At 35.3% G+C, this 16088-nt stretch overlaps 1 protein-coding gene across 1 annotated transcript in view; it reads right to left on the bottom strand.

Annotated features, from left to right (window-relative positions):
- Nucleotides 1-13438, bottom strand: part of MMP16 (matrix metallopeptidase 16 (membrane-inserted)) — a gene marked incomplete at its 5' end in the record, with an annotated part of 48625 nt that extends 35187 nt beyond the window's left edge. Inside the window, 2 exons of the mRNA XM_009864971.1 lie at nucleotides 10280-10497; nucleotides 13277-13438. Of these exons, the coding sequence (XP_009863273.1) occupies nucleotides 10280-10497; nucleotides 13277-13438 (380 nt within the window). The remainder of the gene's footprint in view (nucleotides 1-10279; nucleotides 10498-13276) is intronic.
- Between the last annotated feature and the right edge of the window lie 2650 nt (nucleotides 13439-16088).

Raw genomic sequence — 16088 nt, 5'->3', positions numbered from 1 at the left:
TGGAGCACTGACAGCAATGGCCAAAGAAAAAAATAGGCAATCAAGAGTGTTATATCCAGCAAACAGCAGCCAAGAGTGACACCTGTCATGACAACACAAATATGAAAATGGTGGAGATTCAACTGCCTTTACTCACTGTCTCTGTCACTCAGATACAGGGATTAGATCATGAAGAAAGTGAAGGAATTTCTAGCAGTGAATATGAAATATTGTAAATTACATGTGATTACAGATAAGCTGGGAATGTACAATATGAAGCAGTAAATAACTGTGCGTCCTATAATGGGCTGGCCAGACATCAATCCAAAACATCAGCAAAAACTCCATCATGACGAGATTAAGGAAAAATGCAAGTGAACTGTTCAGGAGAATAGGAAAGCATTGAACTCTGTCATTATCAAGTATAAACTTTGACCTAACAGAGTCTATTCTCAGTGAAGATATTCTCACTGGACAGATACGTCAAATTATTAATTAAAATGATCCCTATCTCATTTTGATTTATAGACTGGATAGGCAGTATAATCAAATTTGATTTTGTGTAGGAAAAGCAAGTTTTGATTTCTTATGTTTGATATAACAAGCTAATATGCTGTTTCTTATGTTATTTTACAGAATATATATTACTCAAAATAGATAGTCTCCTTGTCATGTGAAAGGTACTTAATACAGAATGAAATCTTCAATCTTTTACAGTCAATGGAATTTTTTTCCCATTACTTTCAACTGGGCTATTTTCACTCAATAGCCAAGGAAGACAACAGGTTAAAAATATATTTAAGTTATAGCTACTGAAAAAGAAGAAAATACAATATTTAAATATATACCTATTACAAATTCAAAATATTTTTCGACAGATTTTCAGTAGTGTGAATATGATTTCACTGATTTTTTTAAAAAATATGAGTGTTCTAAGTTATTTAAGACCTCAACTGTTTAGTAGTGTAGTGTGTTGCATAGGAAAAGACTAATTCAGAGATTATTTCCTTTTCACTTAAATTCCTGCCAAACTTCTGCATTGTGGACCCTCAACCCCTTGAAAGGAAAAGAAATAAGAATCAAAGAAAATTACTCAAATGCTTCTGAAACTAAAGCTTTAGTGGTAAACGAAGATTAAGCAAATATTTCCAAGACTGATCAATACCACTGCTTGAAAAAGCTTACATTACAAGTCATTTCAATTGTCTCCCAAAATGTTTACCTAAATTAGTTGAAAGGCCACAATTTTATACAACAAGAATTTTAATTAAGTCTTGTGCTTGAAGTGTTTCGGCAATTATTCCCTTTGGTTCCATTAGGATGTAGCCCCAATTAAAATGTATTGTTAACATTACAAGATAACACTTGCTGGTGGTACCATTTGAAGATATGCCTCCATATAATTTTGGATTATTCGCTGCTTTGAGTTTTCACAATTATTTTGTGTCAAGAATGCTTTTTTTTTATGCTCTTGCCAATGAAGTATTTTTAATCAGTTCACTCAAATACCATGTCTCTGAAAACAGGAAAATTCCACAAAACTAAATACCTTTTGTACTCCAGTATTTAGTTACAGCTTTTTGTTAGACACTTTTGTTGTAGTAAAATTACTAGTGAAAAATTAGTAGGGTCACAGGATTCTCTGACTTTAGCCAGCAGATACTGCAACTGAAGGAAAAAATCCCAGGGTTTTATCCTTTAATTCACATTGTTAGTCCTTACTCAAGTGATTACGCCAACTGAGGATTATGTTCATGTATTTTCCCCATTGAGAGTCTCTGTCTAGGCTTGAGTTATTCATAAGAAGTAAATCTGCCAAATCAAAGTCTTCCATGTGCATTTGCTTATCTGTATTTTTAATATCTTTCACTTATTTAATAGTAACTATAATTGTTTGGTGTTTCTTACATCTGACAGTATGTAAAACATTCTGATTGAAGCACAATTATGTTAATGGTCAACTGGATTTCAGAACAATCTATTAACATACGGGGCAAACAAAGGAACAGTTATATTTAATGACTAAGAAAAACCAGCAATCCTAAATACACAAGTAACACCATATATGCATGGTATCATTTGTTGGAGGATCCTGTGAATTACATTTTTTTGGATCAAGAAAAGGTTGTAATTCTATTTTTTATTCAGTATTGTTACAAGTACTTTCCTAAGAAGATATAAAAACATGACTCACTCCATCCTTTTCCATAGAGAAAGAGATCTTCAGATTTCACCACTTCCACTCTATTAAAAAATCCCCCAAAACAAAACCCAAACTCAAACTAACACAAAACCCAATTAAAAAAAACTTTTAAAGAATGGCTAATTCTTGGAATTTTGGCCTATAATTTACAAATACCTAGTATCACATTTTCCAGTATTTATTAGATTAAATCAGAAATAAGAATTTATTAAGATTCATGTTTCAAACCTCTATTATCATTGTCCCAAATCCACATTTATATATGGGTTCACACAAGTACTTGAGTATTTCTGTTGAAGTCAGTCTGTCCACCCCTTTGTTAAAACTCTTGAAGACTCGGAAGTACCTCTTTTTAACCTGTGAAGACTCTCTAGGGTAGGGAGAGCACCCTGTAGTTATTAACAGAACAGCTCATGAAATGGTGAGAAACTCAAAGAGACAGAAATGGGTCAGCTTTTGAATAAAATGTTTTAGCTCAGAGACTGACCCTAGAAAGGAGGGTGATTTCCCCTAAAAGCTCAGGCACGTGAAGGAGGCAGCAGAGGATCTGTCTCGCACAGCTAGAAGGGGTGGACATTCCCTCCTCTGCAGTCCCTTTGTTAGTGCTTTATGAGCAGCAGCCACACACCCCCATCTCCATTTGGTCTCTTCTTCTGAGCTGAACACTGAAGTCACAAAACAGTCTCCTGACCAAATTTCACGAGCTATTGCCTGTGAGGGCCATATCCCAAAAGAGATGATGAATCAAATGATACTGGGAAATGAGTGGGATAAGCAGTCAAATTTCAGTGGATTCAGAAAATCACACAATGTCTGAGATTAGAGGGGACCTCTGCAGATTTCAGTGGAGTATGAAGAAATACTTGAACCCTCTTTGGAGGAAAGTGGGGAACACAGGCAACACTGAAAGATTTTTTGAGGCTATGTCTTTTTAGTGCTCATATCTCAATTGCTACACAAAAATCACTGCGGGGTTGAGGATGGAAGGCACCTCTGGATATCCAACCCCCTCCTCTGCTCAAAGCAGTCAGCTGACAATGTCTATGTCCAGTCAGCTTTTGAGTATCACCAAGGATGGAGACTCCACAACCTCTCTGAACAAGCTGTTGCAGTGCTTAGTCTGTAAGTGTTTACAATGAAAAAAGCTTTTTCTTATGTTTAAATTTACTTTAAACAAGGAATTCTGCCTTGTTTTTGTCTCAGTGAGAAGAAAATTCAAAAGGATATTGGTCTGTAAGGTCAAGGTGATGTCTCAGCACAGCTGTTATATCTACCTCTTCTCCCTGGGCTGTACTGCAATGCAAATCATTCAAAGTCACAGCAGGGAGGTAATCAAGCAAAAGGTACCACCGTGCCATGCAAAAAATGGTATGAGGAGGAATAATAATATCTATTTTGCATGTGAGGATTTATTTAGGTCAAGATAGTGAGAGCAATTACATGTTAACAAGAGGGTAGCATCAGTTATATCAAGTGAAACACTTGTGTGGTACACTCTCACAAAGATGCCAGTGTCTAAGGGATAGCTACCCTTCAGAAAAATCCAAACCATGTGTATAGTGAGACTGTTTGGCCTCAGAGGACAGACTGTATCTAATTAAAAGCAAAACACACAGGATGGACACGAGAAGGGCTCTATACCATCTGCTCTGCTACTGATCAAATCCTTTCACACTACATTGTTTGCCAATGAAAACACAGCCTTTCAGGAAAAAATGGTACTCTTTTTCTGACAAATCTAAAGCCCTGCTGAAGATATTGTGTCACACACCCTGTTAAGGTTATGCTTTTTAATGGTCTAGTATATGAATAATAGGAATTTTACTAGTTAGATAGTACAGATTGCTAATCAGTTGAAGTTGACATCAAGCTTCCATAACTTATATCCATTACACAGATGCTCTTGTAAATAAAGCCCTATTAATATAGTTGCGATTTCATGGAACTTATGCACACAAATATACCTGTAGGTTAGTAGATGTTAGATAATAAGTACAGCTGTGACTGGGTTGCCTTCTTTCAAATGGACATAAAACTGGAACAGAGTCCAAGATAGTTTTTTAAAAGATGAGAGAGTAGAAAGACTTGTAACTGAATTATTATTCTGGTGTAATTATTACTCAAGTGACTACATTCTTCTTTAAATTGCTCTGCAGCTGGCTGAAATATACTACCTACTTCAAATACAGTGATGAATAGATGGTGCTTCCCATTTAAAACCTGTGAAACATGTTAGCTAAAACCCTTAGTGTGTGTAGAAACGTTCAGGTAATGTTTGGAAAACATTTTTACATCTCTCAGTGGAAGTATCCTTTTGTTAAAAATATACAAATTATGACTTCTTATTATTCTAGCATGTCCCTGTTATTTTCTTTTCTGACATCCTGCAATTTGTTTTTGTGCCACAAAACATCCATCCTGTACATTTCCAATGGGCTTGGTCTGTGATAATACAAGTCCTCACTGAGTTTTTGCTGCTTTTCTCCTTCCTTTTCAAAATATAACCTGAATTAAAGCAGCCCTCCTCCCTGAAGAGTTCAAAGATGGTAAATTCCACGAGATTGTTCTTCCTAACATCATGATATAAAAAGTAGGGTGAAAGGAGTCCACTCTGCAGACTTAGCTCCTCCTGAACTCCTGTTCCCAGTCTTTTACAGCTGACATGTTAAGTGGTTTTCCCTCTCAGACCCTAGTGTGTCTACTTCCACATCTGAACTTTCCCAGGCTGCAGCTGACAGCCCAGACGTCTACAGCATCATGCGACAAAAAACAGCTACACAAACAGACCAGAAGAGCTGTGGAAAAATGTCTGCTTTCAAATACAGTGGAGTCAAGTCTCACACTATAGCTGTTTCTTTGTCTCTACTTCTTACTATTAACAATTTCCCTTGATCTCACAATTTTTTTACTAGACCTATCAGTTATGATTAAAGAGCCAATGCTAAAATGCTTTAAAAATTCCTCATGTGTTTAGCACTTATCAAGAGACACAGTTGTGTTTTCTTTTCCTTTTGTGTTTAACAGTATACTCTATATAAATACACAATTCTGAAAGGGATATTAAATGGCATCTATACAGTTATGTATAAAAGCAACTGCAGTCTAAACTAATGCCAAGGGGTAACGACAGCCTAATTGGCTTGGCTTGTTTGGCACGTCATAAATGTTTTTACAATGGTTCTTAGCAGAAGAAGAATCAGAAAACAAATTTCTCCAAGTTGTGGAGAAATAACTATAAAATAGTAAAACAAAGCCTGCTAAGGCCTTCCTAAAATTGGTTCCATATTCTACCATCTGTAATGTTAACATTTCAGGAGCATTTTTTCTGAGCCGTAAGTTCTGTTTGTTTGATGGACAAGCTTCTTTCTCTTATACTTAGGTTACATTTCAACAAACACCTTAGTATACAACAGTGGTTAAAAACATTGTTCTTCAAGGAGTGAGTTACCTTCTCCAACCTGAAAACTAAAATCACTCTAGATTATATAGGAACCATTTGTTTGTTTCTTAAGGATCTAGTATTAAAGAAATAAAGGACCAGTGGCAACCTCTATGAGATGTTCTTTTGTGAAGCAAAAACCTGTGTCACAAAGAGCAGTGACCTGTCCCTCCAACCTGCTGATTACTCAGGACAAGTTCTACACATTTAGTGCTTATTTTCCTCAAGGTAACCTGTTCAAAAAACTAAGGCTTTTGTTAAAGTCTTTGAAACTGAAAAGGATAGAAAGAAAAAGGATAGTAACAAAAGTAACACACATTGTTGAAGCAGAGCTAGAGGTAATTTTGTTGCCAATGAACAATCAAACAGGAGATATACACACCTCAAAAATAACAGAATAAGCTACCAATGTTACTTAATCTGCGTCCCTTGAGAGACAATACATTCAGTGCAACTATTGTCTCCCTTGAACATTTTCCAAAGTGTGTAAAAGATTAAGAAGTTGTTAACATAAGTATATTTCTGGATGCGATATCCTAGGTTATCTTCAAAACTGTTGCTACAGAAGACTGGAAAAGCAGTGTGAATTGCACTGAACACAAGGGAAAAAAAGGAGAAATACTTGCTGTAAAATCCTTACTAATGGATTTTTTTTTTGGTGACCTTAGAAAATGGGGTTCCTTTTCATGACACAGTACCCCTGGAGGTGCTCTCAGGAGACTTTAAGGAGAAGATAGTATTGTTGGATACCACGTACTGCTATATACAATGGCTGAGACGTTTTTCCATTAGAGGCAGACAGTGTCATACCATGCAGCACAACCTTCCCAGAAAAGGAAGACCAATTTGTTTTTTCTCCATTTTTAGTGATTTCTTGTGTCGCAAGGGAGTTCTAACTAAACAGAGAGAGAAAATAGCTGGAGAAAAGATTGGAAATGAGAGTGACAGCTAAATACTAATTGCATTCAGTATAAATACAGAAGCTAACTGGAATCCCAAGATAAAAACTTGGCACTCATGAATTTTGGCATAGAAATTATTCTGTCCTGATGGTTGCTTATGCCAGTTCAAGTATGTATTAAATGATAGCAGTAATTAAAAAAAAAATTATTCAGTTAAGACAAACTTCATACACTTTAAAATATGAGTTGATGACAACTGAAACCAATAGTTACAATACATTGATTTCAACTAACATTTTTCTTCTACGATGTACTGTGTCCCCAAGCCTTACGGCTAGGTAGCAGAGGCCTTTTAAGGGCATCTAATTTAAAGAATTCACAAAGAAGTCATTTTGGGACAATACATTTATATGCCAGTAATATATGTATATTTCATGAAAAAAAAATTTGTTTTCCTTAAAATCTAATCATTTCTACCAAAACAACTGGACTGCAAAATTCTAATTTTATTCAATGATCTTTAGGGAATCTTTAACAAGTTGATTGCTTTACTTTTGGGTTTATTGTTCATGTTATATACCAATAATTTTTAACAAGTCTTGCTAGGATTGTTAGTTTGTTAAAGTGATGGCAAAACAAAAAGAAGGGATGGATAAATGTGAAGATTTTTCTGTAAGTTTACTCTTACTCAGTTTTACTCTGGACATATCCATCTGAGAATGCCAGGTAGTCTTAAAAGCACAGACAAGGCTCATCAACTTAACTGAACACAGAAATTGTTTCTAATATTCTGATACTCTTAAGTACACCTAATAGCTCAACAGCCAAGAGAAAACAATCTTCTTGAAATTACTATTGTTTGTCATCTACTATGAAAATCCACAGCGTATCTCAAACTGTTATCTTCTGTGCGTCAGTTTTATGTTTAAATTAGGATTTAATAATTCAAAAAGGGCTCACATTCTTCAACTCTGTGGCCAGGGTAGCAAGCAATTTCAAGGATTATTTAAGCAAATTGAGCTCCTGAACCTGAGATTTGCCCACGAGATAAAAAAGTGTCTATTTTCCATTTGAAATCGGTACATGGCATATTCGGAAGTGAGCAAAATCTGCCACTACACAATCATTACAGACCTGTGGATAAAGACAAAGAAAGGAAAGGATATAATTTGAAGAGCCTCCAACTTTATTAATTTAATTCATCTGGGAACTACCTAGGCAATAATTCTTCCAATGAAGGTCATAATTCTTTAATTGTTTCCACCTGGTACAGTATTGCCATCAATTCCCTCTTCTCCACCTCTCTGTACTTGGCTCCAGCCCATCACTCCTGCTTTCCCAGTCTATCTTTGTGCTAGCATTAAGGGGCAAAGGCCAAGAGGTTTGGTTTTTTTACTATGCCAGACCATAGAACCTCCAGCTTCACTTCCTCTATTTCTGGATGCTTTCTTTGTATTCAGTCCCTATTCCTATTTATACCTTCTGATAGTTAATTCCTGCCCTGCTCTTGCTACAGTCTGTCATGCTGAGCTTTTCCTTATAACTTGCCTTTCAGATTCTGCTAAGTAAGTTAAAAATTACCAACAACATCTGCCTTTTCTATTCTTTCTCCCTTTTTCTCCTCCTTTCATACTCCTCCCCAAACACAAAAAACCACTCCTTTCCCCCCAAAGGGGGGAAAGCAGGTAACCAAACTCCTTTAGCAGACAAAAATCCTAACTAGCAAATTAATATACAAAATAGAAAGGCCTACAAACTCAAGCATTCAAAGAAACTCGGACTACGAAGTCAACATTCGTATACTTAAGTAAACTCTGTTGCTTTGCATCATAACCCAAGTTGTGGCTTGCCATGCTCCCATGTACCCTGAAAAGGGAGCTCTGGGACCCTTAAAGAAATCAATCAAGACAAAGGTCATCTCTTTTTTTCCTTGCCAACATGTTGCTTTTATGATTCCAGCAACTTTGTTTTAGAGAATCAGACTCCAAACATGAAATCTGTAAGCAGTCTGCTACTGGTCATTTTTCTCTGACAAAGTTTTACTGTGTTCCATCATTAGAGTGTGGATCACGAATGGAACTTTAATTTTGAAACACAGTTTGCACACTACTAAGAATACAAACTCTACAGTAAATATGTTAAGGCAGTAAGGAGTAAACATTTTTTTGAGAAAGCTTATTTTGTATTTTCAGTCAGAATAGGTAAGAGTGATTAGTAATGGTGGTGCATCTATTTATCCAGGAACAGAGACTTGGCCAGACAGGAAATTTTGTATTAGTGGGATAGCATTTCACTATTTATTGATTTATGTATAAAATAAATGAGAATATGTTCCACTGCTCTTGAGGTGGATGACATGAGATTGAAGTAGGTATTTTAATATCCTGTTTAATGTCAGGTTAGAAAATTAGATTCTTCCTTAACCTTTGATTTTTCGTCATAAAAAGACTGATGGTTCAGGACCTCCCAGTGTTTGAAGATATACCATCTATTCAAATGGAAAGAGCTGATACCCCAGGGCTGGCAAAATCCTTAGTTGTTTATGGGAAAAACATTTTCTGCCCATTGAGTTGTGAAGGTAGCTCGATAATTTTGAATGAATTCATGTAAAGTTATTTGTACATATTTTTTTCAGGTATGCTAAAGAAAGTGAAAGCCTGGGTAGCATAGCTATTTTTTATCTGGAGTGATAGATTACATAAAAAGAAAACATATAAGGAAGAAATGGGTCCTATCAGAAAGGACAAGAGAAGCCATTGAACTGGGAGCTTTATGTTTGGGGACAAATTCATTGCACTTCCCTTGTGCTTGAATTACTGATGAAGGGAAAATCATTATCTATTCATGTGAAAGACCTTTCCTCTCTACCTACAATGTTGAAGTTAAAAAGAATCATATTATATATTTATAAAACATAGATCCCGTGCTTCCTAATGCTTAAGCAAATTTGACACACCAGTAGTTCAAAATAATAGATCGTCCTGTTGCTTGTTTCTAGAACATTTGCACAGCGTTACCTGTGAGCAAATTGGTTTAAGCTTTAAGAGTTTGAATAATAACGATTCTGTAATTATTCTTCAACATTCAGTGCCTTTTAAGATAGCTTTGATGTGCATGAGTCTTATCAAAGTCCTTCTGTCAAATGATTGCCTTACAGTTCAGTTTGGTTATTTCGATTTGTTGTATATATACCACATTTTCAGCTCAGAGCAAGAAGATGGATGGAAATAAGCAATGACACAATTTCAATAAGATTTTTGTGGTAAAAACCTGCACTTAGATATTGTGGTTTGAATGCAACCGCAACACAATGACAAACTTCATTTTTAAATGACAGATCTAATTGTAAAGTTAAAATTATAGCTCCATGGGAAAAAAAAGAAGGGTTGAAGACACAATATGTACTGCATGTCTGGAAGTGGCTGTATTCCCAACAAAATCATTCCTATTACTCATGAGTTGATTTACACTTTTTACCTCTCTATAACATGCAGCATTTATTTACCCTCACATTTTGAGGCATTACAGTTTCTGCTGATATGGGTATTTTCCCAAAACAGAACATTACAGCAGACCTCTGCTAGATGTTTAAGCCATGTGTATGTTTGTTTTTTAATTTCTTTCTTGAACTTTCTAACTGTGAGCAGGCTGGGAAAGTGGAGTCATGATGAATGAGAGTGCTTTAAAAATAAAAAGAAAAAAAAAAGGAGAAATGCAGACATTCGCAGTAGCACTAAAAAATTCACAGCCTCCTACCTTGAAAACAAACATTTCTCGGCGAAGAATAGCCAGAGTGTTGAAGTTCCCATCACAGATGTTAGGCTTGGCTCCGGGATAGGAAGGTTTGTCACCAGTGGGTGGCCGGGGAGGTTTAGGTTGCCTGTCATTCTTCCGCGGGTCTGCTGGAGGGACTGAACGATGTGGGGGCACTGTTGGCAGAGGTCTTGTTGGTGGTGGGATCCTGTCAGGTGGACCTTTAAAAATACAGCACCAGGATGTAATTTACATGCCCACCACTGGCACTCAAAGAAGAAATGTACAACAAATACCTGCTGCAAGCAGTGCAAATCCCACAGTGGAAGGGGAATGGAAAATGTGACCTAACATACCTTTCCTGCATTGATAAAGGATATAATGAATTACTACCATAAGACCAAATCACAAATGAAGAAAATAATTACTTTTCATTATTCAGAATCTTCTTTCCTTATTGGAACAATGTTCCAGTAAAACCTGCAAAGGACGTATAGCCCAGCATCATTTGTAGCACATACCTTACCAACTGAATACAAACTTATAAAACAGAATCATTATTATACAAATAAGCAAAAACAATAAATCTGTGTCTTATAAGATCATTAGCAGCTGACAGAATTTCAACCCATATTATTAGCTTCCACTCATCAACTCACATAAACACATGTGTAGCATACCTCATATTTCCTCCTGACCCAATTTGTAGGTCAAGTAGTGTCATGTGCACTAGTGACAAGACATTCCCAGCTTTCCGCAATGTCCTTTGCTATGTATAGGAGCTCTTGAAACTGGACTTCAAACTCTATACATCCATATAAACAAAACTCACAATTCACATGTTGTCTCCAATATTCAAAAATTAATCAATTCTTATTTTTATTTTCCATTAAGTCTTTAAAAGCTAGATATCTGGTAATTAAAGGAACTGTTGTGAGGATAAAGGGGTTAAAAAGAACTACAGTGAAAAACTAGAACTCTGTACCTCAGTTTTAAAATGTTTTCCTTATGTCATACCAAATGACTTGCAATGGGTATACTAAAAATGTCTTTACCTTTCTACATACTACGTCTACTTATATTTTCCATGTTAAAAAAGATAAGAAGTTTCAATTGGATCAGTAATATTTCCAGAAACAAGATGAACACTTCAATTTTGCTCATTCTATTTAGGCCTTTCTCCAAATCATTTAAATGCATAATCAATTTTGACTTAAAAGAAAATAAATTGTTTGCATGACCAGCTTCAGAAATACTTTTGAATAGCGAGATAACTCTAAAACTGCATAAAAGGCACTTGAATTTCTAATACTTTTCCAAAAATTATACTTTTTAAAGATCAACATGGACTATGTAAGGAAATATTAAACTCACCGAATGGTTGTCATACAATTTAACAAGGCATTAATTTAATTCAAAATTTTAAAGCTTTGACATTTATAATTTACAGTTAATAATAGTGTTTCAAGGAATACTACAGACCAAAGTAATTATTTTAATAGGTGTGACATTTTTATTGAGGCATATGATTCCAGATCACCATTTGATTTTAAAGGGAGCAAAGGAATCAGTGTGCAGCAGTTCATGTTGGAAAATTTTTCAACCCCAAACTGAAGTTTTCACATGCCATTTGGTGGTGATGTCAGATATTACTTCCCAGGGGTAACACATTTCTCTTAATGTATAGCCCACAGCTGTTAGAACTTAGCAGTCAGTTTTCAGCAAAGTATTCTTGTCTAGCCCTTAAGTCTAGACTACCAACTTATGAGATCATGAGAAAAAACCTTACTTCCAACTAATCACACAGGAAAAAAATCAACCAAATAAAAATTGATCAGTCGATCATGTTGAAATTGCTATTTATGCTCTCTAAAAACATATACCAGTACTTCAAAATATAACATTTTTAAAACTTGTTAATATAAAACACCACGGATGCTGCAGAGTTCTAGTTAGCAGTACATTAATTCTACATGATCACAGCTGTCCTTTCCCGTAGTAAAGATAACCAGAAATTGCTCTGATAATAGTCAGTATAAAACTGGCAAATCTTTAAACTGAAAATAATTTTGAGTACAAAATGAATCCAATATTGAATTAACTGGAGAATATTAAGCAAGGCAGTTCCAAACTGTATGTTTTGGATACACAATATCAACATACAGATACCACAGATTGCTCACTGTAGGAGAGAAAAAATAAAATTTATTTTTAAAGAAAAAAAGGACAGAATACCAATAGAATCATAGTATTTAAAATGAAAACCAAAACCAAGTCCTTGGAAATGTAAGGAACAATAATAGGGGATTTAGTGTTACATTCAACCCATAATCAGAATAATGTGGTTTTTTTGCTTCTATTAAAAAAAAATCAGTTACCTTCCCTTGTCAAACTGAATTCAGTACATGCAGAATTTATTTACAATGTATGTGCCTTTTATATCGGCCACAAAAAAAAGTAAACAGACATATTTTAAAGAAGTGAGTCTGTTTTTCCCCCAGGTAGCTCAAAATCTTTGGCTTGTAATAACATTTTTCAGAGATCAATTTGCTATATTTATCAGAAGAAAGAGTTTCTGTAAGACCACAAATTTTGTACACCTAGGGACCTTTTTAGTATTATAACTGATAAATTGAGAAGCAATCAATTAATCCAGTTGCATGAGATTAGACTACTCTGGAAATAAGGTCGTTATGGTTAAAGGACTGCATTTCTTGGGACTTTCATAGTTTTGAATCTTTCTGCAGATATTTTCATTACGGCTTTTCAAAGCATTTAAAATTACTATTCCAGCTGAGTGCAAATTTGAATGCAAGTTGTGAACAGTGAGAACTAAAAGAGTTTCATCAAAATCTTTGGGCTACTCTCAAGAAGGCCTCTGGCATAACAACTGGTAGAGTCTACACTAATAAACTCTTTTGGAGAGGTGGTATGGATGGGAGGACATCAAATGTATTAAAAAGTGAAAAACTTATATTGCTTATTTAGAGTATGACATACCATATATCTTCTGAATGCCCTGTAAATCATCATTAGGTAGTTTGAAGTTGTCAGTTTCCATATACTGGTAAAATGGAGCCATGATTGCAGTGGGATCATTAGAGTGCTCCAAGCCCAGAGCATGTCCCAGTTCATGCACTGCAACTAGAAACAGATCATTACCTATGAAGAGAAGAAAGGGAAAAAAAAGATCTTTGAAACCATAAGCATGGTAACAGAAATAACACACATGGAAGAATATGCACTTGAAAGACATTTTCACTGGATTTGAAGTTTTCAAGGTAATGCTTAATAATGAATCATAAGGATAATGTGGTAGCAAAGGCAGTTTTCCCTTTTTTTAAAGAAGGAAACCATTTTTGTTTTATACAATATACAATACTGTTACAGACACCATAAGCATAATCCTTTTTAATTGATACATGTGGTTAGTTTAGGGTTGAAGTGTCATACCTCATGCCTAGGCTTGTGTTAAATTTCTGACTTCAAGCTGATGTCACAGTGAGCTCGACTGAAAATGCTTGCATCAAGACATAGTTCCAAAAGGAAAGTATTCTTGCTGTGTGTGCTAAACTGGACAAATAGAGGACCAACTATTTAAGGACAATTCCCACAGGGAACTTAAGTCATCCAAGTGCTTGTAATCAGACCCTTACTGATTATTTGTAAATCTTGTCCCATTTCTGAATCACCGTAACTGAAAATCTATTGAGGAAAATCTGGATATTGTGCTATCTTTCTCAAAACAAGATGCCCTTATTTATCTCACTGCATAATTCCCTTACAGGTTCAGTTCCTTACCAATGAATTAGAAGTTGTTGATTTTTTGTAGGTCTAGAAAATAAAACAACACACTCATGTTATAGATCGATTTAACTTTTTTGTTATTCCCTTCTAAAAATGATCTTTTCATTTTTTATTACAGGGTATTAGACACAAGTAGAAGTTTTGGCACTCAAAGCCAATGGGATTATTTCTATAAAAATTTCAGATCTAGACATCAGTGGTATTAATTTTGTCTAATTTTATTCATCTAGGACTTAGTTTAGCACATCTTTCTAAGAGTCTTTTGCACAGATTCTGTCTGTAGTCAGCCTGTCACTATATAATGAGACTTTGGAAAAATGTTTTACATCAGGAGAAAGATTTCAGTCACTTGGAGAGGGTCATATACATGATGTTGCGCATTTTCACCACCTGGAGATGGGAACAATCACCCTCTGGAAGTGTCACCCTGTCCGAATGACAAGAGGAGTCTTCTAGATCAGCAGCTTATGCTCAGCAAATAACTTTTAGAAGGCTGGACTCAGTCAAACAGGTGTCAGCTACAGTAAGTCGTTTCTTGTTGGAAGAGTATTATAAATAACAAAAAGTCTATACTATGGCCTAATAGACAGTTGTATATTAGAACAAGAAAATGCTCAATATTAACTCTTATCCTATATTTTGCAAATTCTTTATGGGTAGACAGGTATTTTCCACTACTGGCACTTGATCTTGAATTCTAAGTACTACCATAATATTAATACTACTACTACTACTACTAAGTTGAATTTAGTAAAAAAAAATATTTACATATATGTATGTAATTACAAAAGTTTGAGCACACAGCTGAAGGCATTTCAGTTTTTTAAGTGTTTCCTCTTGATGACATAAAGAAATAAACTTTCTCCCAAGTACATATGAAAGGGGAAATATTTGGCAGTAGATGTTTTCATGATGTATGAAGCCATGCTGGTATTTGTAAAATAAGTGATTGGAAGCAGGGAAACAGTCAAAACTAACACTATGTGCTTAGCTCACACAGTCTTTTCACATCTTTCTGGTTCTTAATCCAGAAATACGAAAACAAAAAGCTCTTGCTGTTTATTCATTATAACTGCAGAAAAAACACATCTTTCAAAAATTAATGTGACATAATATGCTTTAAAAATGAGTTTATCCTATCATTTATAATTATGTCGTTTCCAGACAAAATATTTTCATGACTATGTTTTCCTGAATGCAATTCTTTTCATAGTAAAGCAGATTCTTAATGAGCTGTTGTAAAAGGACTGATAAGCTTGAATGTCCTAGTGACGAATGCTTTTGCTATATGAATCTGCCCTTCTATACGCAATCAAAGCTGATCTTGACATTAGCTCATATGAATAATCCACAGCTTCTATACCTTAACCCCAACTTTGGATGTGATGCACAGGAGTCACTCTGTCAAACTTTTCATTCTGCACTCATCATGGGATAATAAATACAACTTTTAAAAACTGTATTAATTATGGATTAAGATGAAAAGTCATGAAGAAGATGTGACCGTAGTATAACTATTGTACTGTGACATCTCACATTATTTTTCAAATCTTTTATGTGTTTTATGGAAGTTAGAGTGCTAACGAGAGGTTCATTAGAATTACATATTTCTTTGTGTGGCATTAACTCATACATTTAAGACAGAATCACAGAATCACAGAATGTCAGGGGTTGGAAGTGACCTCAAAAGATTATCTAGTCCAGCCCCCCTGCCAGAGCTTGATCACGTACAGTAGGTCACACAGGATACATCCAGGCGGGTTTTGAAAGTCTCCGGAGAAGGAGACTCCCCAACCTCCCTGGGCAGCCTGTGCCAGTGCTCTGTCACCCTCACTGAGAAGAAGTTTTTTCTAATATTTTTGTGGAACCCTCTGTGTTCCAGCTTGTATCCATTGCCCCTTGTCCTGTCATTGGACATCACTGAAAAGAGCCTGGCTCCGTCCTCCTGACACTCTCTGTTGACATATTTATAAAGTTGACATATTTATAAACATTTATGAGGTCA

Source organism: Apaloderma vittatum, unplaced genomic scaffold (genome assembly GCF_000703405.1).
Source record: "Apaloderma vittatum isolate BGI_N311 unplaced genomic scaffold, ASM70340v1 scaffold11882, whole genome shotgun sequence".
NCBI lineage: Eukaryota > Metazoa > Chordata > Aves > Trogoniformes > Trogonidae > Apaloderma > Apaloderma vittatum.
Note: the sequence above shows the minus strand (reverse complement) of the source record. Positions and strands in the feature narration are given on the sequence as shown.